Source organism: Carcharodon carcharias, chromosome 5 (genome assembly GCF_017639515.1).
Source record: "Carcharodon carcharias isolate sCarCar2 chromosome 5, sCarCar2.pri, whole genome shotgun sequence".
Classification (NCBI taxonomy): domain Eukaryota; kingdom Metazoa; phylum Chordata; class Chondrichthyes; order Lamniformes; family Lamnidae; genus Carcharodon; species Carcharodon carcharias.
In genome coordinates, this window is record NC_054471.1 from 4,969,447 (window position 1) to 4,994,751 (window position 25,305).

At 51.0% G+C, this 25,305-nt stretch overlaps 2 protein-coding genes across 2 annotated transcripts in view; one reads left to right on the forward strand and one right to left on the reverse strand.

Moving 5' to 3' along the window:
* The window catches only part of LOC121278082 (kinesin light chain 1-like), a 119,232-nt gene extending 96,568 nt beyond the window's left edge, over positions 1-22,664 (reverse strand). The window contains exon 1 of the mRNA XM_041188143.1: positions 22,532-22,664. The gene's annotated coding sequence lies outside the window, so the exon portion shown is untranslated. The remainder of the gene's footprint in view (positions 1-22,531) is intronic.
* mrpl2 (mitochondrial ribosomal protein L2) overlaps positions 8,351-25,305 on the forward strand; it is a 35,654-nt gene continuing 18,699 nt past the window's right edge. The window contains exon 1 of the mRNA XM_041188145.1: positions 8,351-8,492. Coding sequence (XP_041044079.1) covers positions 8,351-8,492 — 142 coding nt within the window. The remainder of the gene's footprint in view (positions 8,493-25,305) is intronic.

Sequence of the window (25,305 nt, forward strand, 5' to 3'; positions counted from 1 at the left end):
TCTGTTACTGTATAACACTGGGGTACAGTACTGGTAGGGACAGGTCTGTCACTGTACAACACAGGGGTACAGTACTGGTGTGGAGAGGTCTGTCACTGTCTAACACTGGGGTACAGTACTGGTGGGGACAGGTCTGTCACTGTATAACACAGGGGTACAGTACTGGTGGGGACAGGTCTGTCTCTGTATAACACTGGGGTACAGTACTGGTGGGGACGGGTCTGTCACTGTATAACACAGGGGTACAGTACTGGTGGGGACAGGTCTGTCACTGTATAACACTGGGGTACAGTACTGGTGGGGACAGGTCTGCGTCTGTGTAACACTGGGGTACAGTACTGGTGGGGACGGGTCTGTCACTGTATAACACAGGGGTACAGTACTGGTGGGGACAGGTCTGTCACTGTATAACACTGGGGTACAGTACTGGTGGGGACAGGTCTGTCACTGTATAACACCGGTGTACAGTACAGGTGGGGAACAGGTCTGTCACTGTATAACACTGGGGTACAGTACTGGTGGGGACGGGTCTGTCACTGTATAACACAGGGGTACAGTACTGGTGGGGACAGGTCTGTCACTGTATAACACTGGGGTACAGTACTGGTGGGGACAGGTCTGCGTCTGTGTAACACTGGGGTACAGTACTGGTTGGGATGGGTCTGGGATGTGGGTTTCACTGGCTGGACCAGCATTTATTGTCCATCCCTATTTGCCCTTGAGAAGGTGGTGGTGAGCTGTCTTATTGAACCGCTGCAGTCCATGTGGTGTAGGTACACCCACTGCGCTGTTAGGGAGGAAGTTCCAGGATTTTGACCCAGTTACAGTGAAGGAACGGTGATAGATTTCCAAGTCAGGATGGTGAGTGACTTGGAGGGGAACTTCCAGGCAACCAGTAGATGTAGAAACATTGAACCATAGAAAAGTTACAGCACTAAAGGAGGCCATTCGGCCCATCTTGTCCATGCCAGCCCGAGGACACCCAGATGCCCTTTCTAATCCCACCTTCCAGCACCCGGCCCATAGCCCTGCAGCTTACAGCACTTAAGGTGCAGATCCAGGTACTTTTTAAAGAGTTTAGAGTTTCTGCCTCTACCACCAACTTGGGCAGCGAATTCCAGACACCCACTACCCTCTAAGTAAAAAAGTTCTTCCTCATGTCCCCACTACACCTTCTACCACTTATCTTGAATCTATGTCCCCTGGTTCTAGAATTCTCCACCAAGGGAAACAATTTTATCCTGTCCACTCTATCTATTTCCCTCATAATTTTGTACACCTCAATCAAGTCACCTCTCAGCCTTCTTTGTTCTAAGGAAAATAACCCCAACCTATCCAATCTCTCCTCGTAGCTACACTAACCCTGGCAATATTCTTGTAAATCTCCTGTGCACTCTCTCCAGAGCTATTACATCCTTCCTGTAATGTGGTGACCAGAACTGCACACAATACTCCAGTTGTGGCCTCACCAGTGTTTTATACAATTCCAACATTATATCCTTACTTTTATATTCTATACCTCTGCCAATGAAGGAGAGCATTCCATATGCCTTCTTTACATCCTTGTCTACTTGAACTGCTGACTTCAGGGACCTGTGTACTTGTACGCCAAGATTTCTCACTTCATCTACCCCTCTTGGTATATTCCCATTTATTGTGTAATCCCTATAACTGTTTGACCTCCCTAAATGTATGACCTCACAATTCCTGCAGTGCATCTTGTAGATGGTACACACTGCTACTACTGTGTGTCGGTGGTGGAAGGAGTGAATGTTTGTGGATGTGGTGCCAATCAAGCAGCTGCTTTGTCCTGGATGGTATCAAGCTTCTTGAGTGTTGTGGGAGCTGCACTCATCCAGGCAAGTGGGGAGTATTCCATCACACTCCTTACTTGTGCCTTGTAGATGGTGGACAGGCTTTGGGGAGTCAGGTGGTGAGTTACTCACCGCAAGATTCCCAGCCTCTGACCTGCTCTTGTAGCCACAGTATTTATATGGCTAGTCCAGTTCAGTTTCTGGTCAATGGTAACCCCCAGGATGTTGATAGTGGGGGATTCAGTGATGGTAATGCAACTGAACATCAAGGGGCAATGGTTGGATTCTCTCTTGTTGGAGATGATCATTGCCTAACACTTGTGTGGCACGAATGTTACTTGCCACTTGTCAGCCCAAGCCTGGATATTGTCCAGGTCTTGCTGCATTTGGACATGGACTGCTTCAGTATCTGAGGAGTTGCGAATGGTGCTGAACATTGTGCAATCATCAGCGAACATCCCCACTTCTGACCTTATGATGGAAGGAAAGTCATTGATGAAGCAGCTGAAGATGGTTGGGCCGAGGACACTACCCTGAGGGACTCCTGCAGTGATGTCCTGGAGCTGAGATGACTGACCTCCAACAACCACAACCATCTTCCTTTGTGCTGGGTATGACTCCAACCAGCGGAGAGTTTTCCCCCTGATTCCCATTGACTCCAGTTTTGCTGGGGCTCCTTGATGTCACACTCGGTCAAATGCTGCCTTGATGTCAAGGGCAGTCACTCTCACACACCCTGTTCCACACACAGGAACCCACCCATCCTGCAACACACACACACACACACACACACACACACTACACACAGGCACGCATGCTCACACACACCCACAGAAAGACACAACACGTGTATGATATACACATGCACATCACTGTGAAGAGATGCAGACCGAGCCAGTAATTCTTCACACAAAGATGAATGGAAATCTGGAACTCTCTCCCCACATCAATTTGTGGATGCTGGGTGCCAATTTTTTCATGCCCGGGGTAAAAGGGTATTGTTGGGTAAAAGGATTGAGAGGCGTGGAGCCAAAGGTTGGCCCCATCCTGAATGAATGGAAAAAGCCTCCTCTTTGAAAATAAATCATAATCACAACACAAAATGGAGGAAGGGCTCCAATTGGGAATAAAACCATCACCTTAGGCCTGGAAAAAATCATTCAAGGATACAGAAGTCATTTCATTTTCATGCGAGTGGAATTTTCAGTACAGGTTCTGCACATTAAAGGGATCCCCAAGGACAAGGAACACAGCCCGAATGAGAATAAAGCCTTGGTAGCTCAGTTAAAGAGAGACGAGCCAGAGTCAGGTTTAAAGCATTGGACACAGCTTCAAATTAAAGCAATGAAAATGTCTGACACAGAGAGAGAAAAGAAACACGCGGGGAGAGGGAGAAAGGGGGAGATGCGTGGGGAGAGGGAGTGGGGGGGGCATGCAGGGAGAGAGGGAGATAGAGAGACATGGAGAAGGAGACAGAGAGAAGACACACAGGAAGAGACATAGGGAGAGAGACCTGCAGGAAGAAGCAAACACAGACAGAGAAGAGAGGCAGAGACAGAGAGAGACAGTCAGAGAAAGAGACAGAGAGAGAGAGAGAGAGATATGCAGACAGAGACCCACCTTCTCTCACTGCCTCACGGTAGCATTCTACTCCGATTTAAAAGCAAGTGCAATAACAGTTTGTGCGCTGGGTCTCTGGAGATTCTGCTTTGTGCTGTATGGTTGGAGGGGTGGGGGGGGGGAAATGTATGGAGGCTCTCTTTGGACTGTGACCTTCTGCTATGTGGGATGTGCCATTGTACAGGAGAGGCATGTGCCCAGAAGGAGCTCACTCAGCATTTCACATCACAGTCCCTGTCTCCACAACACTGAGTTAGATTCAGACTCAGACTCAGAGGGGGGTGAAAAGCTTCACTGATCATGGTCATCACCGAGGGACTCAGGCAGTCTGTTAGCATAGCATCAAAAGAGAAAGGTGGGGGAGGGGAAGAGAGCGTGAGAGACAGGCTGAGGAAAGGCAGATCTCCCCGCACTCCCTCTCTCTGTCCATGTTTCCTTTGCCTCCCACCACACTACACCCCCTCCCCTCGCTCACTGTCTCTCTGTCTGTCTGTCTGCCTCACTCTCTCACTCCTCTTCTCAGCTGCATATCCAATTGTCTTTCACAATCCACGATTGACCCTTCCTCCACCACACTCTCAGAATCACACAGTGCAGAAGAGGCTCTTCGGCCCATCGAGTCTGCACTGACACGTGAGAAACATCTGACCTACCTACCTAATCCCATTTACCAGCACTTGGCCCATAGCCTTGAATGTTATGATGTGCCAAGTGCTCATCCAGGTACTTTTTAAAGGATGAGAGGCAACCCGCCTCCACCACCCTCCCAGGCAGCGCATTCCAGACCCTCACCACCCTCTGGGTAAAAAAGCTTTTCCTCACATTCCCCCTAAACCTCCTGCCCCTCACCTTGAACTTGTGTCCCCTTGTGACTGACCCTTCAATTAAGGGGAACATCTGCTCCCTATCCACCCTGTCCATGCCCCTCATAATCTTGTACACCTCGATCAGGTCGCCCCTCAGTCTTCTCTGCTCTAATGAAAACAACCCAAGTCTATCCAACCTCTCTTCATAACTTAAATGTTTCATCCCAGATAACATTCTGGTGAATCTCCTCTGCACCCCCTCCAGTACAATCACATCCTTCCTATAACGTGGCGACCAGAACTGCACACTGTACTCCAGCTGTGGCCTCACCAAGGTTCTATACAACTCCAACATGACCTTCCTACTTTTGTAATCTATGCCTCAATTGATAAAGGCAAGTGTCCCATATGCCTTTTTCACCACCCCACTAACATGCCCCTCCACCTTCAGAGATCTATGGACACACACACCAAGGTCCCTTTGTTCCTCAGAACTTCCTAGTGTCATGCTGTTCATTGAATACTTCCTTGTCAAATTACTCCTTCCAAAGTGTATCACCTCACACTTTTCAGGTTTAAACTCCATCTACCACTTATCTGCCCATTTGACCATCCCGTCTATATCTTCCTGTAGCCCAAGACACTCAACCTCACTGTTAACCACCCGGCCAATCTTTGTGTCATCCACAAACTTACTAATCCTACCCCCCACATAGTCATCTATGTCGTTTATATAAATGACAAATAATAGGGGACCCAGCACAGATCCCTGTGGTACACCACTGGATACTGGCTTCCAGTCACTAAAGCATCCTTCTATCATCACCCTCTGTCTCCTACAACTAAGCCAATTTTGAATCCACCTTATCAAATTACCCTGTATCCCATGTGCATTTGCCTTCTTTATAAGTCTCCCATGTGGGACCTTGTCAAAGGCTTTGCTGAAATCCATATAAACGACATCAACTGCACTACCGTCATCTACACACCTGGTCACCTCCTCAAACAATTCAATCACATTTGTTAGGCATGACCTCCCTCTGACAAAGCCATGCTGACTATCCCTGATCAAACCTTGCTTCTCCAAGTGGAGATAGATTCTCTCCTTCAGAATTTTCTCCAATACTTTCCCTACCACTGACGTGAGACTCACTGGCCTGTAGTTCTCTGGCTTATCTCTACAACCCTTCTTATATAGCAGAACCACATTAGCTGTTCTCCAGTCCTCTGGCACCTCCCCCATGGCCAGAGAGGAATTAAAAATTTGGGTCAGAGCCCCTGCGATCTCCTCTCTTGCCTCCCTCAGCAGTCTGGGACACAAATCATCCAGACCTGGAGATTTGTCCACTTTTAAGCCTGCCAACACCTCCAATACCTTGTCAGTCCCTATATCAACTTGCTTAAGAACTTCACAGTCTCTCTCCCTGAGTTTCATACCTTCATCCTCATTCTCTTGGGTGAAGACGGATGTGAAGTATTCGTTCAACACTCTAGCGATGTCCTCTGGCTCCACCCATAGATTGCCCCCTTGGTCCCTTATGGGCCCTACTCTTTCCCTGGTTATCCTCTTCCCATTGATATACTTATAGAATATCTTGGGATTTTCCCTACTTTTGCCAACCAGAGCTTTCTCATATCCCCTCTTTCCTCCCCTAATTGCTTCCTTAAGCTCCACCCTGTACTTTCTGTATTCCACTAATGCCTCTGCTGATTTGCTTCCCTTGTACCTGCTAAAAGCTTCTCTTTTCCTTCTCATCGTATCCTGAATATCTCTGGTCATCCATGGTTCTCTGGGCTTGTTACTCCTTCCTATCACCCTAGAGGGAACATGTTGAGCCTGTACCCTCCCCATTTCCTTTTTGAACACTTCCCACTGTTCCTCTGTAGATTTCCCCAGAAGTAACTGTTCCCAGCGACAGGAAACAAAGGGTAATGGTCTTGTGGTCAATGGGTGTTTTTGCAAATGGAAATTCCAAAAAATTTGTGGCTCAAATTAAATTAGCCCGAGTCCACTTGACACCAATGCTCTTGGTGCTCTCATACTCTAATCAATCTTCCAACTGATACAAATTTTGTAAAGAGAGCTAAAAGCTCATAAATAAATAGAGACCTTTCTTTACATTGATAAGCATAAGGGGAACATTCATTTTAACCACTAAGATAAAAGCAAAAAATTGCGGATGCTGGAAATCCAAAACAAAAATAAAAATACCTGGAAAAACTCCGCAGGTCTGACAGCATCTGCGGAGAGGAACACTGTTAACGTTTCGAGTCCGTATGACTCTTCAACAGAACTGTTCTGTTGAAGAGTCATACGGACTCGAAACGTTAACTGTGTACCTCTCCGCAGATGCTGTCAGACCTGCTGAGTTTTTCCAGGTATTTTTATTTTTGTTTTTTATTCATTTTAACCATTTCTACTCGAGTGTGCTTGGGTTATATTTAGTACTTTTCAAACATATTGTATAAAGTCAAGAGGAGGGAGTGAAAAGCAGCAAGGACCTGACTCGCAGCTGTGTGTGTGCATGGTCTGAACGTTGCAGTTAAGATTGATCATGCTTGTTCTCTCTACAAAGCTCCCTCTGCTTTGCAGTGTCTTTGTGAAAGGGAAGGATCTATTCTCCGCACTGCAGTCAACTCTTCCCATTTCCCCCAAACCACTTCCATTGTCGGCAGCAGGTTGTGAACCACACCCACTACTACAGAGCAGCTCCCAGCTCGCTCACACACTCGGACTGTGGCAATGGGGAGGAGAAGATCAGAATAAAACACCTACGCACGCTTCGAAAAAGCGGAGGGGGGGGGGGGTGGGATGTGAGGGACTGGCTGAGTTCACAACACTGCTGCCCTCTGTACACACAAGAGGCGGGGGAGGGGGGGAACAGCATGTCAACATGAGGCAATGAGAGGGAATAACAGACACTGAATGTGGAGGCTGACGAAGAGGCAGCACCAGAGAGAACAAAGACAAATGGTCATTTAACTCACAATAGAACAGACACTCTGATCGGTGACAACAACTGGTATTCATATTGTGCCTGCAACATAGTCAAAATGTCCCAAAAGGACACTTCACCGGGGCATTAGCAGAACTTGCCAGTCTTTATGGCACAGGAGGCCACTCAGCCCATTGAGTCCATGCCAGCTCACCACAGAACAATCCAGTCAGTCCCATTCCTCTTCCCTATCCCTGTAGTTCTGCAAGTTTATTTCCCTCAAGAGTTCATCCAACTTGCTTTTGAAATCATTCATTACCACCACTTCCATCATCCTCGAGGCAGCGAGTTCCAGGTTATTACCACTCGTGGCATTAAGAAATCCTTCCTCACATTCCTCCTGCATCTCTTGCCCAAAGATCTTAAATCGATGTCCCCCAGCCCTTGCACCATCAGTTAATGGGAACAGCTTTGCTTTATCTACCTCATCCAAATCTGTCATCATCTCGATCAGATCTCCCCTCAACTTCCATTGCTCCCAAGGAGAATAACATCATAGGAGATGAGAACTCCTGATGAAGAGTCAAACAGACTCCAAACGTTAACTCTGTTTCTCTCTCCGCAGATGCTGCCAGACCTGCTGAGTTTTTCCAGCATCTTTTGTTTTTATTTCAGATTTCCAGGATCTGCAGGAGTTTGATTTCAGCCCGACAGGAGATATTAGGCCAGGTGCACAGAGGTTGGGTGAGAGAAGTGGGCTGTAAGGGGTGTCTTAGAGGAGGAGAGCAGGGCAGAGAGCTTCTGGGAGGGAATTCCAGAGCTCAGGGCCTAGGCAATTGAAGGCACAGCCACCAATTAAAATCAGGGATGCTCATGAGGCCAGAATTGGGAGATCTCAGATGATTGTGCGACTGGAGGAGATTACAGAGATAGGGAGGGACAAAGCCGTGGAGGGATTGAAAACAAGGATGAGAATTTTAAAACTGAGGCATTGTCAGACCTGGAGTCAATGTAGGGCAGCAAAGACATGGGTGCTGTTTACAGAGAATGATACTCGGCAGGTTGGTCAAAAGTGCACTGTAAGAGTCAAATTTGGAAGTAACAAAAGCAGAAACGAAGAGATTCAGCAGGTGAGCTGAGGCAGGTGCAGAGTTGGAGATAGCTGGTCTTCGGGATGGTATGGAACCTTATCTCAGAGTCAAATCTGACCCCAAGGCACCTGCCAGAGACAGGGACCAGAACATCAATACAGCAGCTGTCGACCACTCAGCCTTTCAAGTCTCTTTCCAGGCCCAGTTCTGGCCAGTGCCACCATGGTGAGTCCAAACAGCTGGGAGTGGATCGATCGTTCAGGATGAGCAGGGCTGGGCACAGACATTGGGAAAGGCTGGGGCGGAGACCCGGAAGTGGGAAGAGAAAAAATGAGTCAAGTTGGATGATGATTATTTGTGGAGAGTGGAGTGTGAGTAACTGGAGCCTCAGGACTTGGGAAAGAAAGACTTGCATCTCTCTGCCGCCTTTCACAGCTTCAGGGCATCCCCAGGATCTTTAAAACCGATCAAATACTTTTTGAAGTGTAGCCGCTGCTGTGGCCAAATTGTGCACAGCAAGATTCCACAGATAGCAGTGTTATCACGACCAGCTTGCGGAAAGTTGGACAGGTTGGGTCTATACCCATTGGAGTTTGGAAGAATGAGAGGTGACCTTATAGAAACATATAAGATTCAGAGGGGACACGATAGGGTGGATGCACAGAGGATGTTTCCTCTTGTGGGAGAGAACAGAATGAGGGGATACAGTTTAAGAATAAGAGGTGTCCCCTTTAAAACAGAGGAGGAAAAATGTTTTCTCAGAGGGTGGTTAGCCTGTGGAATGCTCTTCCCCAGAGAGCAGTGGAGGCTGGGTCACTGAATTTATTCAAGGCTGAGTTATACAGATCTTTCATAGACAAGGCGGGGGGGGGGTCAAGGGTTATGGGGGACAGATGGCAAAGTGGAGTTGAGACCACAACCAGATCAACTATGATTCTTATCGAATGATGGCTCGAAGGGCCAAATGGCCTATTCCTGTTCCTAAGTCCTATGCCCTGTTCCGATATTTGAAAAGACTCTGGCTGCAGTCCTGCCACATTCAGCTGTAAATGGTGATGGACAATTAAACAACTCACTGGAGAACGAGGCTCCACAAATATCCCCATCCTCAATGATGGAGCAGCCCAGCACATCAGTGCAAAAGATAAGGCTGAAGCATTTGCAACAACCTTCAGCCAGAAGTACCGAGTGGATGATCCATCTCAGCCTCCTCCAGAGGTCCCCAGCATCACAGATGCCAGTCTCCAGCCAATTCGATTCACTCCACATGATATCATGAAACGGCTAAAGGTACTGGATACTGCAAAGGCTATGGGCTCTGACAACATTCCGGCAATAGTACTGAAGACTTGTGTTCCAGAACTTGCTGTGCCCCTAGCCAAGCTGTTCCAGTACAGCTACAACACTGGCATCTACCCAGCTATGTGGACAATTGCCCAGGTTTGTCCTGTCCACAAAAAGTAGGACAAATCCAACCCGGACAATTACCGCCCCATCAGTCTACTCTCCACCATCAGTAAAGTAAAGGAAGTGGTCATCAACAGGGCTATCAAGCAGCACTTGCTCAGCAATAACCTGCTCACTGATGCCCAGTTTGGGTTCCGCCAAGGCCACTCAGCTCCTGACCTCATTACAGCCTTGGTTCAATCATGGACAAAAGAGCTGAACTCCTGAGGTGAGGTGAGAGTGACTGTCCTTGACATCAAGGCAGTATTTGACCGAGTGTGGCATCAAGGAGCCCCAGCAAAACTGAGTCAATGGGAATCAGGGGGAAAACTCTCCACTGGTTGGAGTCATACCCAGCACAAAGGAAGATGGTTGTGGTTGTTGGAGGTCAGTCATCTCAGCTCCAGGACATCACTGCAGGAGTCCCTCAGGGTAGTGTCCTCGGCTCAACCATCTTCAGCTGCTCCATCAATGACCTTCCTTCCATCATAAGGTCAGAAGTGGGGATGTTCGCTGATGATTGCACAATGTTCAGCACCATTTGTGACTCCTCAGATACTGAAGCAGTCCATGTCCAAATGCAGCAAGACCTAGACAATATCCAGGATTGGGCTGACAAGTGGCAAGTAACATTCGTGCCCCACAAGTGTTAGGCAATGATCATCTCCAACAAGAGAGAATCCAACCATCGCCCCTTGTCCAATGGCATTACCATCACTGAATCCCCCAGTATTAACATTCTAGGGGGTTACCATTGACCAGAAACTGAACTGGACTAGCCATATAAATACTGTGGCTACAAGAGCAGGTCAGAGGCTAGGAATCCTGCGGCGAGTAACTCACCTGTTGACTCCCCAAAGCCTGTCCACCATCTACAAGGCACAAGTCAGGAGTGTGATGGAATACTCAGATAAAAGCAAAAAACTGCGGATGCTGGAAATCCAAAACAAAAACAAAAATACCTGGAAAAACTCAGCAGGTCTGACAGTATCTGCGGAGAGGAACACAGTTAACGTTTCGAGTCTGTATGACTCTTCAACAGAATTAAGGAAAAATAGAAAAGGGGTGAAATATAAGCTGGTTTAAGGAGCGGGGGTGGGGAGGAACAGGTAAAGCTGGATATAGGGCCAGTGATAGATGGAGATAACCAAAAGACGTCACAGACAAAAGGACAAAGAGGTGTTGAAGGTGGAAGGGTCATGAGGACTCGAAATGTCAACTCTTTTCTTCTCCGCCGATGCTATCAGACCTGCTGAGTTTTTCCAGGTAATTCTGTCTTTGTTTTGGATTTCCAGCATCCGCAGTTTTTTGTTTTTATCTCTGTGTTAAAGGTGGTGATATTATCTAAGGAATGTGCTAATTAAGGGTAGAAAGCAGGACGAGCAATGTACAGATAGACCTAGTGGGGGTGGGGTGGGGGGAAGGGATCGAAAAAGGCTAAAAGGTAGAGATAAAACAATGGATGGAAACTTTACTGCCTTCTGGACTGAATATTGAGCTCAACAATTTTAGATCATGAACTCTCTCCTCCATCCCCACCCCCTTTCCAATTTTCCCCCTCCTTTTTGTTTTTTACAACAATTTATATAGATCTTTCTTTTCCCACCTATTTCCATTGTTTTTAAATGCATTTCCATCCATTGTTTTATCTCTACCTTTTAGCCTATTTCGATTCCTTCCCCCCACTCCACTCCCACTAGGTCTATCTGAGCCATATCTAACTGTCGACATTTTGGATTGGGTTATGCGAGCGCGAGCTGGTTGAGTACAGTCTGTCCTCTGCCTGTGACGAGCAACCGAATGAACATGCTGTACTGTATTGCACTGTACTGAAATTCATACACAATGTTGCTCAGTTGAGTGCTGCCACTATGCAGTGGCTGCACATGTGGTATTTTCCACAAGCAGGATGTTGGCCTCAGTCCAAAATAACATTCTGCCTACTATGGAGTTTCAGCAACATATCTATCTCATCAGCAATATTCAATTCCACCTCCCTGTACCCATTTCTCCTGTCCTATCAATTGTTGTGGTTGTTTGAAATTTGGTATTCTTGTTTGTCCTGATGAGTGCAAGATGAAAAGCTTCAACAACATGTCCCCATCTTCCTGAGTATCCAGAAATTGATTGATCTCTCCCTTGAACATACTCAATGACTCAGCATCCACAATCCCACCGAGATAGAGAATTCCAAAGATTCCCAACCCTCACCTTGTTCTGAAATGGTTTCTCCCCTTGTGACCCTGACCTCACGTTCTAGACTCTCCAGTCAGGTTGAAACATCCTCCCAGATCTACCCGGTCAAGTCCCTTGTGAATTTTATATGTTTCAATGAGATCACCTCTCATCCTTCTAACAACTAGGGGGATACAGGCCAAGTCTCCTCAATCAATCCTCACAGGACAATCCCACCCCCCCCCCCCCCCCCCCCCCCCCCCCCCCCCCCCCCACAAGGAACCAGCCGAGTGAACCTTTGTTTCACTCCCTCCAAGATAAGTGCATGTTTCCTGAGCTATAGAGTCCAAAACATTTTTATTCCTGTACTCCAATCCCCTTGTAATAAAGCCCGACATACCACTTGCCGTCCTAATTATTTGCTGTGCTTGCATGCTAACTTGCTGCGATTTACGTACAAGGACACACAGTTCCCCAAGATACCGCCATTTTTCAGTCTCACACCATTAAAAAAAAATTCAGCTTTTGGGGAACAGGGAGCAGGAGAAGGCCATTCTACCCATCCAGCCTGTTGTGCCATTCATTTAGATCATGGCTGACCTTCTACCTCAACACCATTTTCCCCGCACTGTCCCCATATCCCTCGATAGTATGCAGAAATCTATCCATTTCAGTCTTGAACATACTCAATGACTGAGCTCCCACAGCCCTCCGGGGTAGAGAATGCCAAAGCTTCACCACCTTCTGAGTGAAGAAATTCCTCCTCGTGTTTGATCTGCCCCTTATTCTGAGACAGTGTCCCCTGGTTCTAGAGCCCCCCACCCACCCCCCCAGCCAAGGGAAATATCCTTCCTGTCGAGCCCTGTTGGAATGATTTCTTTGTTCTTTCATGTGATGTGGGTGTCACTGGTAAGGCCAGCATTTATTGTTCATCCATAAATGCCCTTGAACTAAGTGACTTATTAGGCCATTTCAGAAGGCAGTTAAGAGTCAGCGACATTGAAGTGGGTCTGGAATGATAAGGATGTTCACTGACAATTCGTGACTCCTCACACACTGAAGCAGTCCAAGTCCAAAAGCAGCAAGACCTGCACAATATCCAGGCAATGACCATCTCCAACAAGGGAGAATCTAACCATCGCCTCATGACATTCAATGGTATTATCATCACTGAATCCCCCACTATCAACATCTGAGGGGTTACCATTGACCAGAAACTGAACTGGACCAGCCATATAAATAGTTGTTTAAGAAGGCAGCTCAACACCACCTTCTCAAGGGCAATTAGGGATGGGCAGTAAATGCTGGCCCAGCCAGCGACGCCCACGTCCCGTAAAATGAATTTAAAAAAAAAACTACAGGCCCAACCTTCTCAATCTCTCTTCATAGGACAATCCAGCCATCCCAGGAATCAGTCTGGTCAACCTCAGTTGCACTCCCTCTCAGGCAAGTACATCCTTCATCAGATAAGGAGACCAAAACTGTACACAATACTCCAGGTGCGGTCTCACCAAGGCCCTGTATAATTGCAGTGAGGCATATTTACTCCTCTTGTAATAAAGGCCAACATAGCATTCACCTCACTAATTGCTTGTTGCATGTTAGCTTTCAGTGACTCATGAACAAGGATACTTGTTCTGTCGAAGGGTCATGAGGACTCGAAACGTCAACTCTTTTCTTCTCCGCCGATGCTGCCAGACCTGCTGAGTTTTTCCAGGTAATTCTGTTTTTGTTTTGGATTTCCAGCATCCGCAGTTTTTTTGTTTTTATAAGGATACTCAGGTCCCTTTTTATCAACACTTCCCAATCTCTCCTCATTTCAGAAATACTCTACATTTCTCTTCTTTCAATCACAGTGGATAACATTCTCCACATTATATTCTGTCCGCCATGTTCTTGCCCGCTCACTTTGCCCGCCCAAATTCACTTGAAGCCCCTTTGCATCCTCCTCACAACTCTCACTTCCACCTAGTTTTGTGTTATCAGCAAGCTTGAAAATATTACATTTAATCCCTACATCCAAATCATTGATATAGGTTGTGAGGAGCTGGGGCCCAAGCACTGATCCTTGCGGTACCCCAATAGTAACAGCCTGCCAACCTGCGAATGATCCGCTTATTCCTACTCTCTGTTTTCTGTCTGTTAACCAGTTCTCAATCCACGCCAGTATATTACCCCCATCCCATGTGCTCTAATTTTGTTTAGTAACCTCCTGTGTGGGACCTTATTGAAAGCCTTCTGAAAATCCAAATACACCACATCCACCACTTCCCCCTTATCCATTCCGCTAGTCACATCCTCAAAAAACTCCAACAGGTTTGTCAAACATGATTTTCCTCTCATAAATCCATGCTGACCTGACCATTATTTTCTAAGTGTCCTATTATCACATCCTTTGTAATAGACTCTAGCATTTTCCCTACTACTGCTGCCAGACGAACTGGTCTGCAGTTCCCTGTTTTCTCTCTCCCTCCTTTCCTAAATAGGGGCATTACATTTACCACCTTCCAATCTGCAGGTTTTATTCCAGGATCCATCAAATTTTGGAAGATGATCACCAATGCACCCACTATCTCTACAGCCACCTCTTTCAACACCAGATCCAGGGGATTTATCCAAGTTCAGTCCCATTAAGTTCTCCTTGTGCAACTTTTTTACTAATACTAATTTCTTTCCGTTCCTCATTCTCATTCGTCCCTTGGTTCTTTAGTATTTCGGGGTGGTTTTTTTTTTGTATTTTCCTCCATGAAGGCAGACACAAAGCATTTATTTAATTCCTCTGCCACTTCCTTATTCCACATTATAAATGCTCCTGTCTCTGCTGTAATGGGCATGTATTTGCCTTTGCTAAGCTTTTCCTTTTTACATGCCTATTTTCTGCTTCTCCTCCCACATCGTGGATAAAAAGGAGAAAATAGGAGCAGGTGTAGTTCCAGTCAGCCCTTCAAAGTCTACTCCACCAGTCAATATGATCATGTCTGATCCTCTTATCTCAATGCCTTTAGAGTCCTGAAATCTAATTCCTTCTTAAATATACACTCAGTGAATTGCCCTCCACAGCCCGCTGGGATAGAGGATTCCATAGGTTCACCATTGAAGAAGTTTCTCCTCTTCTCAGTCCTAAGTTGTCTACCCTGTATCCTGAGATTGTGAGTTCTTGTCCTAGCACCACCCCCCCCACAGCCAGAGGAAATATCATCCCTGCATCCAGTCTGTCCATCCCTGTCAGAATTTTATACTTTTTAGTGAGATCCCCTCTCGTTCGTCTAAATTCCAGTGAATACAGGCCTAGTCGGCCCAATCTCTCTTCATACAACAATCCAGCCATCCCAGGAATCAGTCTGGTGAACCTTCGCTGCACTCCCTCTATGGCAAGTATATCCTTTCTTAGATAAGGAGACCAAAACTGCACACAATACTCCAGGTGTGGTCTCACCAAGGCCCTGTACAGCTGCAGTAAGACATCCTTGCTCCTGTGCTCAACTCCTCTTGGAATGAAGGCCAACATATCATTTGTCTTAACTAATTGCTGTACCTGTAAGCTTGCTTTCAGTGATTGGTAGACAAGGACACCCAGGTCCCTACGTACATCAACATTTCCCAACCTATCACCATTTAAATAACACTCCGCTATTCTGTTTTTCCTATCGAAGTGGATAATTCACACTTATCCACGTTATACTGCATCTGCCATGTATTTGCCCACTCACTCAACCTGTCTAAATCATCTTGAAGCCTCCTAACCCCCTCCTCACAGCTCACATTCCCATCAAGTTTCATGTCATCAGCAAACTTGGAAATATTACATTTGGTTCCCTCATCCAAATCATTGATTTATATTGTGAATAGCTGGGGTCCAAGCACTGATCCCTGCGGTACCCCACTAGTCACCACCTGCCACTCTGAAAAAGACCCATTTATTCCTACTCTCTGTTTCCTATCTGCTAACCAATTCTCAATCCATGTCAATGTATTATCCCCAATGCCATGTGCTTTGATTTTACACACTAACTTTATCAAAAGCTGCCTGAAAATCCAAATACACCACATCCACTGGTTCTCCCTTATCTATTCTACTACTTACGTCCTCAAACGACTCCAGTGGGTTTGTCAAACATGGTTTCCCTTTCATAAATCCATGTTGACTTTGTCTAATCCTGTTGAAATTTTCTAAGTGTCCTGTTATCACATCCTTTATAATAGACCCTAGCATTTTCCCTACTACTGAGGTTAGGCTAAAAGGTCTGTAATTCCCTGTTTTCTCCCTTATTCCTTTTAAAAATTGTGTGAATTAACCTGCTGTCTGGTATTTTAACGAATGCTTTTCCAAATCACAAATACATGACACTGACTGGGGGTAAAGAATCTGCAAAGAGATATGGATAGGTTAAAGTGAGTGGGCAAAGATTTGGCAGATGGAGTATAATGTAGGAAAACCTGAGGTTCTCCACTTTGGCAGGAAGGATAGAAAAGCAGAGTATTATTTAAATGGAGAGAAATGGCATGATGTTGCAGTACAGAAGGATCTGGGTGCCCTCGTATGTGAACCGAAAAATATTTGCATGCAGATCCAGCAAGTAATTAGGAATGCAAACAGAATGTTGTTTGTAAGGGGGATGGAGTATAAAAGTAGGGAAGTCTTGCTACAACTGTACAGGGCATTGGTGAGACCGCAGCTGGAGCGCTGTGCACAGTTTTGGTCTCCTTACTTAAGGAGGGATATCTCGCATTGGAAGCGGTTCAGAGAAGGTTCACTCGGCTGATTCCTGGGATGAAGGGGTTTGTCTTATGAGGAAAAGTTGAGCAGGTTGGGCTGATACTCCCTGGAGTTTCGGAGAATGAGAGGTGATCTTATTGAAACATGTAAGCTTCTGAGGGGATTTGACAGAGTAGATGCTGAGAGGATGTTTCCCCTCGTTGTGGGGGAGGGGGGGTGGAATCTAGAACTAGGGGACATAGTTTAAAAATAAGGCGTCTCCCATTTAGTAATGAGTTAGAGAAATTTCTTCTCTTAGGGGATAATTTTCCCAGAGAGCAGCGGAGGCTGGATCATTGAATATATTCAAGGCTGAGTTAGACAGATTTTTGATCGACAAGGGAATCGAGAGTTATGGGGGACAGACAGGGAACGTGGACTGACACAACCAGATCAGCAATGATCTTACTGAATGACAGAGCCTAGCCCTGGCTCCCGTTGCTCATGATCTCATGCTGATTGCTGAGCCACATGATGATTTGCTTCATGCCACTCTAGTATTTGACATGTGTTGGGCTGCTGATATCAGGTCTGTGGTCCCCCCTGTTTCTCTCTCCCTACTTTCTTGAAGAGGAGGGGAGAGGGGGTGATGTTTCCCGCTTTCTCGAGGTACTGGCGCAGAATCGAAGAATGCAATTCAGTATCTCTGGGACCACCTCGTTTTTACAGCTAAGAGGGAGGTGATCAGGTCCAGGGGATTTGTCAACTTTTAGCCCCACTAATTTCTCCAGTCGCATTCCTTAACTCAATCAACTTTTAAACAACTTCAGATACCTCTTTGTTCAGTCATACATTAGCTTTAACTTCTCTTGTTAGTCACTTTTCCCAGGACAACAAATCCTCCCCCATTCCTGTGACATCCCATTCCCAGGATAACAAACCCTCCCCATTCCCGGGATATCAAACCCGCCCCATTCCCTGGATCCCCCATTCCCAGGATATCAAACCCTCCCCATTCCCGGGATCCCCCATTCCCGGGATAACAAACCCTCCCCATTCCCGGGATCCCCCATTCCCGGGATAACAAACCCTCCCCATTCCCTGGATCCCCCCCATTCCCGGGATAACAAAGCCTCCCCATTCCCGGGATCCCCCATTCCCGGGATATCAAACCCTCCCCATTCACTGGATCCCCCCCATTCCCGAGATAACAAACCCTCCCCATTCCCGGAATCCCCCATTCCCGGGATAACAAACCCTCCCCATTCCCGGGATCCCCCATTCCCGGGATAACAAACCCTCCCCATTCCCGGGATCCCCCATTCCCGGGATAACAAACCCTCCCCATTCCCGGGATCCCCCATTCCCGGGATAACAAACCCTCCCCATTCCCGGGATCCCCCATTCCCGGGATAACAAACCCTCCCCATTCCCGGGATCCCCCATTCCCGGGATAACAAACCCTCCCCATTCCCTGGATCCCCCCCATTCCCGGGATAACAAACCCTCCCCATTCCCGGGATCCCCCATTCCCGGGATAACAAACCCTCCCCATTCCCTGGATTCCCCATTCCCGGGATAACAAACCCTCCCCATTCCCGGGATCCCCCATTCCCGGGATAACAAACCCTCCCCATTCCCGGGATCCCCCATTCCCGGGATAACAAACCCTCCCCATTCCCTGGATTCCCCATTCCCGGGATAACAAACCCTCCCCATTCCCGGGATCCCCCATTCCCGGGATAACAAACCCTCCCCATTCCCTGGATTCCCCATTCCCGGGATAACAAACCCTCCCCATTCCCGGGATCCCCCATTCCCGGGATAACAAACCCTCCCCATTCCCTGGATTCCCCATTCCCGGGATAACAAACCCTCCCCATTCCCGGGATAACAAACCCTCCCCATTCTCTGGATTCCCCATTCCCTGGATTCCCCATTCCCGGGATAACAAACCCTCCCCATTCCCTGGATTCCCCATTCCCGGGATAACAAACCCTCCCCATTCCCTGGATTCCCCATTCCCGGGATAACAAACCCTCCCCATTCCCTGGATTCCCCATTCCCGGGATAACAAAGCCTCCCCATTCCCTGGATTCCCCATTCCCGGGATAACAAACCCTCCCCATTCCCGGGATCCCCCATTCCCGGGATAACAAACCCTCCCCATTCCCGGGATACCCCATTCCCGGGATATCAAACCCTCCCCATTCCCTGGATTCCCCATTCCCGGGATAACAAACCCTCCCCATTCCCGGGATCCCCCATTCCCGGGATAACAAACCCTCCCCATTCCCGGGATCCCCCATTCCCGGGATAACAAACCCTCCCCATTCCCGGGATCCCCCATTCCCGGGATAACAAACCCTCCCCATTCCCTGGATTCCCCATTCCCGGGATAACAAACCCTCCCCATTCCCTGGATTCCCCATTCCCGGGATAACAAACCCTCCCCATTCCCGGGATAACAAACCCTCCCCATTCCCGGGATAACAAACCCTCCCCATTCCCTGGATTCCCCATTCCCGGGATAACAAACACTCCCCATTCCCTGGATTCCTCATTCCCGGGATAACAAACCCTCCCCATTCCCGGGATCCCCCATTCCCGGGATAACAAACCCTCCCCATTCCCTGGATTCCCCATTCCCGGGATAACAAACCCTCCCCATTCCCTGGATTCCCCATTCCCGGGATAACAAACCCTCCCCATTCCCGGGATAACAAACCCTCTCCATTCCCGGGATAACAAACCCTCCCCATTCCCTGGATTCCCCATTCCCGGGATAACAAACCCTCCCCATTCCCTGGATCCCCCATTCCCGGGATAACAAACCCTCCCCATTCCCTGGATCCCCCCCATTCCCGAGATAACAAACCCTTCCCATTCCCGGAATCCCCCATTCCCGGGATAACAAACCCTCCCCATTCCCGGGATCCCCCATTCCCGGGATAACAAACCCTCCCCATTCCCGGGATCCCCCATTCCCGGGATAACAAACCCTCCCCATTCCCGGGATCCCCCATTCCCGGGATAACAAACCCTCCCCATTCCCTGGATCCCCCCCATTCCCGGGATAACAAACCCTCCCCATTCCCGGGATCCCCCATTCCCGGGATAACAAACCCTCCCCATTCCCTGGATTCCCCATTCCCGGATAACAAACCCTCCCCATTCCCGGGATCCCCCATTCCCGGGATAACAAACCCTCCCCATTCCCTGGATTCCCCATTCCCGGGATAACAAACCCTCCCCATTCCCGGGATCCCCCATTCCCGGGATAACAAACCCTCCCCATTCCCTGGATTCCCCATTCCCGGGATAACAAACCCTCCCCATTCCCGGGATAACAAACCCTCCCCATTCCCTGGATTCCCCATTCCCGGGATAACAAACCCTCCCCATTCCCGGGATCCCCCATTCCCGGGATAACAAACCCTCCCCATTCCCTGGATTCCCCATTCCCGGGATAACAAACCCTCCCCATTCTCGGGATAACAAACCCTCCCCATTCCCGGGATAACAAACCCTCCCCATTCCCTGGATTCCCCATTCCCGGGATAACAAACCCTCCCCATTCCCTGGATTCCCCATTCCCGGGATAACAAACCCTCCCCATTCCCGGGATCCCCCATTCCCGGGATAACAAACCCTCCCCATTCCCTGGATTCCCCATTCCCGGGATAACAAACCCTCCCCATTCCCTGGATCCCCCATTCCCGGGATAACAAACCCTCCCCATCCCCGGGATAACAAACCCTCCCCATTCCCGGGATAACAAACCCTCCCCATTCCCGGGATAACAAACCCTCCCCATTCCCGGGATAACAAACACTCCCCATTCCCTGGATTCCCCATTCCCGGGATAACAAACCCTCCCCATTCCCTGGATCCCCCATTCCCGGGATAACAAACCCTCCCCATTCCCTGGATCCCCCATTCCCGGGATAACAAACCCTCCCCATTCCCTGGATTCCCCATTCCCGGGATAACCTCCCCATTCCCTGGATTCCCCATTCCCTGGATTCCCCATTCCCAGGATAACAAACCCTCCCCATTCCCTGGATCCCCCATTCCCGGGATAACAAACCCTCCCCATTCCCTGGATACCTCCCATTCCCGGGATAACAAACCCTCCCCATTCCCTGGATCCCCCCCATTCCCGGGATAACAAACCCTCCCCATTCCCTGGATCCCCCATTCCCGGGATAACAAACCCTCCCCATTCCCGGGATCCCCCATTCCCGGGATAACAAACCCTCCCCATTCCCTGGATCCCCCCCATTCCCGGGATAACAAACCCTCCCCATTCCCTGGATTCCCCATTCCCGGGATAACAAACCCTCCCCATTCCCGGGATAACAAACCCTCCCCATTCCCGGGATAACAAACCCTCCCCATTCCCTGGATCCCCCCCATTCCCGGGATAACAAACCCTCCCCATTCCCTGGATCCCCCCCATTCCCGGGATAACAAACCCTCCCCATTCCCTGGATCCCCCATTCCCGGGATAACAAACCCTCCCCATTCCCTGGATTCCCCATTCCCGGGATAACAAACCCTCCCCATTCCCGGGATAACAAACCCTCCCCATTCCCTGGATCCCCCATTCCCGGGATAACAAACCCTCCCCATTCCCTGGATCCCCCCCATTCCCGAGATAACAAACCCTCCCCATTCCCTGGATCCCCCATTCCCGGGATAACAAACCCTCCCCATTCCCTGGATACCCCCCATTCCCGGGATAACAAACCCTCCCCATTCCCTGGATCCCCCCATTCCCGGGATAACAAACCCTCCCCATTCCCTGGATCCCCCATTCCCGGGATAACAAACCCTCCCCATTCCCGGGATAACAAACCCTCCCCATTCCCGGGATAACAAACCCTCCCCATTCCCTGGATCCCCCCCATTCCCGGGATAACAAACCCTCCCCATTCCCTGGATCCCCCATTCCCGGGATAACAAACCCTCCCCATTCCCTGGATCCCCCCCATTCCCGAGATAACAAACCCTTCCCATTCCCGGAATCCCCCATTCCCGGGATAACAAACCCTCCCCATTCCCTGGATCCCCCCCATTCCCGAGATAACAAACCCTTCCCATTCCCGGAATCCCCCATTCCCGGGATAACAAACCCTCCCCATTCCCGGGATCCCCCATTCCCGGGATAACAAACCCTCCCCATTCCCGGGATCCCCCATTCCCGGGATAACAAACCCTCCCCATTCCCTGGATTCCCCATTCCCGGGATAACAAACCCTCCCCATTCCCGGGATCCCCCATTCCCGGGATAACAAACCCTCCCCATTCCCTGGATTCCCCATTCCCGGGATAACAAACCCTCCCCATTCCCGGGATCCCCCATTCCCGGGATAACAAACCCTCCCCATTCCCTGGATTCCCCATTCCCGGGATAACAAACCCTCCCCATTCCCGGGATAACAAACCCTCCCCATTCCCTGGATTCCCCATTCTCGGGATAACAAACCCTCCCCATTCCCGGGATAACAAACCCTCCCCATTCCCTGGATTCCCCATTCCCGGGATAACAAACCCTCCCCATTCCCTGGATTCCCCATTCCCGGGATAACAAACCCTCCCCATTCCCGGGATCCCCCATTCCCGGGATAACAAACCCTCCCCATTCCCTGGATTCCCCATTCCCGGGATAACAAACCCTCCCCATTCTCGGGATAACAAACCCTCCCCATTCCCTGGATTCCCCATTCCCGGGATAACAAACCCTCCCCATTCCCTGGATCCCCCCCATTCCCGGGATAACAAACCCTCCCCATTCCCGGGATAACAAACCCTCCCCATTCCCGGGATCTCCCATTCCCGGGATAACAAACCCTCCCCATCCCCGGGATAACAAACCCTCCCCATCCCCGGGATAACAAACCCTCCCCATCCCCGGGATGTGAAGCTGTCCGGTACCCGGTACCTGCTCTGTGCTGTGCGGGGTGGGGCCGGGGCCGGGCCCGGGGTCTCTCGGTCTCGGGTGGGGATCCGGATCCGGGGCCGGTCTCTCCCTCTTCTCTCGGTCTCGGGTCTGTTTGTGTCACCCAGAGTGCACCGCGCCGGGTGACGTCACCGCCAGCAGCCGGACCGGAAGTGAGATCATCAAACCGCGACACAGCGTCTGGTGAGGGGGTTGTGAGGTGAGGAGGGAGTGAGGGTAGAGGACACCTGAGGGGTAGGGAGTGGAGGGGGAGGGGGGAGTGAGGGGGAGGAGGGAGTGAGGGGAGAGGAGGGGAAGGAGGGAGTGAGGGGGGAGTGAGGGGGAGGAGGGAGTGAGGGGAGAGGAGGGGGAGGAGGGAGTGAGGGGCAGGAGGGAGTGAGGGGAGAGGAGGGGGAGGAGGGAGTGAGGGGAGAGGAGTGGGAGGAGGGAGTGAGGGGAGAGGAGGGGAAGGAGGGAGTGAGGGGAGAGGAGGGGAAGGAGGGAGTGAGGGAGTGAGGGGAGAGGAGGGGAGGAGGGAGTGAGGAAGAGGAGGGAGTGAGGGGCAGGAGGGAGTGAGGGGAGAGGAGGGGGAGGAGGGAGTGAGGGGAGAGGAGGGGGAGGAGGGAGTGAGGGGAGAGGAGGGAGTGAGGGGAGTGGAGGGGGAGGAGGGAGTGAGGGGAGAGGAGGGGGAGGAGGGAGTGAGGGGAGAGGAGGGGAAGGAGGGAGTGAGGGGAGAGGAGGGGGAGGAGGGAGTGAGGAAGAGGAGGGAGTGAGGGGAGAGGAGGGGGAGGAGGGAGTGAGGAAGAGGAGGGAGTGAGGGGCAGGAGGGAGTGAGGGGAGAGGAGGGGGAGGAGGGAGTGAGGGGAGAGGAGTGGGAGGAGGGAGTGAGGGGAGAGGAGGGGAAGGAGGGAGTGAGGGGAGAGGAGGGGAAGGAGGGAGTGAGGGGAGAGGAGGGGGAGGAGGGAGTGAGGAAGAGGAGGGAGTGAGGGGCAGGAGGGAGTGAGGGGAGAGGAGGGGGAGGAGGGAGTGAGGGGAGAGGAGTGGGAGGAGGGAGTGAGGGGAGAGGAAGGGGAGGAGGGAGTGAGGGGAGAGGAAGGGGAGGAGGGAGTGAGGGGAGAGGAAGGGGAGGAGGGAGTGAGGGGAGAGGAAGGGGAGGAGGGAGTGAGGGGAGAGGAAGGGGAGGAGGGAGTGAGGGGAGAGGAAGGGGAGGAGGGAGTGAGGGGGAGGAGGGAGTGAGGGGCAGGAGGGAGTGAGGGGAGAGGAGGGGGAGGAGGGAGTGAGGGGAGAGGAGGTGGAGGAGGGAGTGAGGGGAGAGGAGGGGAAGGAGGGAGTGAGGGGAGAGGAGGGGAAGGAGGGAGTGAGGAGAGGAGGGAGTGAGGAGAGGAGGGAGTGAGGGGGAGGAGGGAGTGAGGGGAGAGGAGTGGGAGGAGGGAGTGAGGGGAGAGGAGTGGGAGGAGGGAGTGAGGGGAGAGGAGGGGAGGAGGGAGTGATGGGAGAGGAGGGGAGGAGGGAGTGAGGGGAGAGGATGGGGAGGAGGGAGTGAGGGGAGAGGAGGGGAAGGAGGGAGTGAGGGAGAGGGGGGAAGGAGGGAGTGAGGGAGTGAGGGGAGAGGAGGGGAAGGAGGGAGTGAGGAAGAGGGAGGGAGGGGAGGCGTCGAGGGGAGGGAGTGAGGGGAGAGGAGGGGGAGGAGGGAGGGAGGGAGTAGGGAGGGGAGGGAGGGAGTGAGGGGAGAGGAGGTGGGAGGAGGAGTGAGGGGAGAGGAGGGGGAGGAGGGAGTGAGGGGAGAGGAGGGGGAGGAGGGGAGTGAGGGGAGAGGAGGGGAAGGAGGGAGTGAGGGGGAGAGGAGGGGGAGGAGGGAGTGAGGAAGAGGAGGGAGTGAGGGGAGAGGGAGAGGGGAGGAGGGAGTGAGGAAGAGGAGGGAGTGAGGGGCAGGAGGGAGTGAGAGGAAAGGAGGGGGAGGAGGGAGTGAGGTGAGAGGAGGAGGTAGGGAGTGAGGGGAGTGAAGGGGAGGAGGGACGTGGGGGGGAGAGGAGGGGAAGGAGGGAGTGAGGGGAGAGGAGGGGGGGAGGAAGGGAGTGAGGAAGAGGAGGGAGTGAGGGGGCAGGAGGGAGTGAGGGGAGAGGAGGGGGGAGGAGGGGAGTGAGGGGAGAGGAGTGGGAGGAGGGAGTGAGGGGAGAGGGAAGGGAGGAGAGGGAGTGAGGGGAGAGGACAGGGGGAGGAGGGAGTGAGGGGAGAGGAAGGGGAGGAGGGAGTGAGGGGGAGAGGAAGGGGAGGAGGGAGTGAGGGGAGAGGAAGGGGAGGAGGGAGTGAGGGGGAGGAAGGGGAGGAGGGAGTGAGGGGGAGGAGGGAGTGAGGGGCAGGGGAGAGAGGGGAGAGGAGGGGGAGGAGGGAGTGAGGGGAGAGGAGGAGGAGGAGGGAGTGAGGGGAGAGGAGGGGAAGGAGGGAGTGAGGGGAGAGGAGGGGAAGGAGGGAGTGAGGAAGAGGAGGGAGTGAGGAAGAGGAGGGAGTGAGGGGGAGGAGGGAGTGAGGGGAGAGGAGTGGGAGGAGGGAGTGAGGGGAGAGGAGTGGGAGGAGGGAGTGAGGGGAGAGGAGGGGAGGAGGAGGGAGTGAGGGGAGAGGAAGGGGAGGAGGGAGTGAGGGGAGAGGAAGGGGAGGAGGGAGTGAGGGGGAGGAGGGAGTGAGGGGGAGGAGGGAGTGAGGAAGAGGAGGGAGTGAGGGGCAGGAGGGAGTGAGGGGAGAGGAGGGGGAGGAGGGAGTGAGGGGAGAGGAGGGGAAGG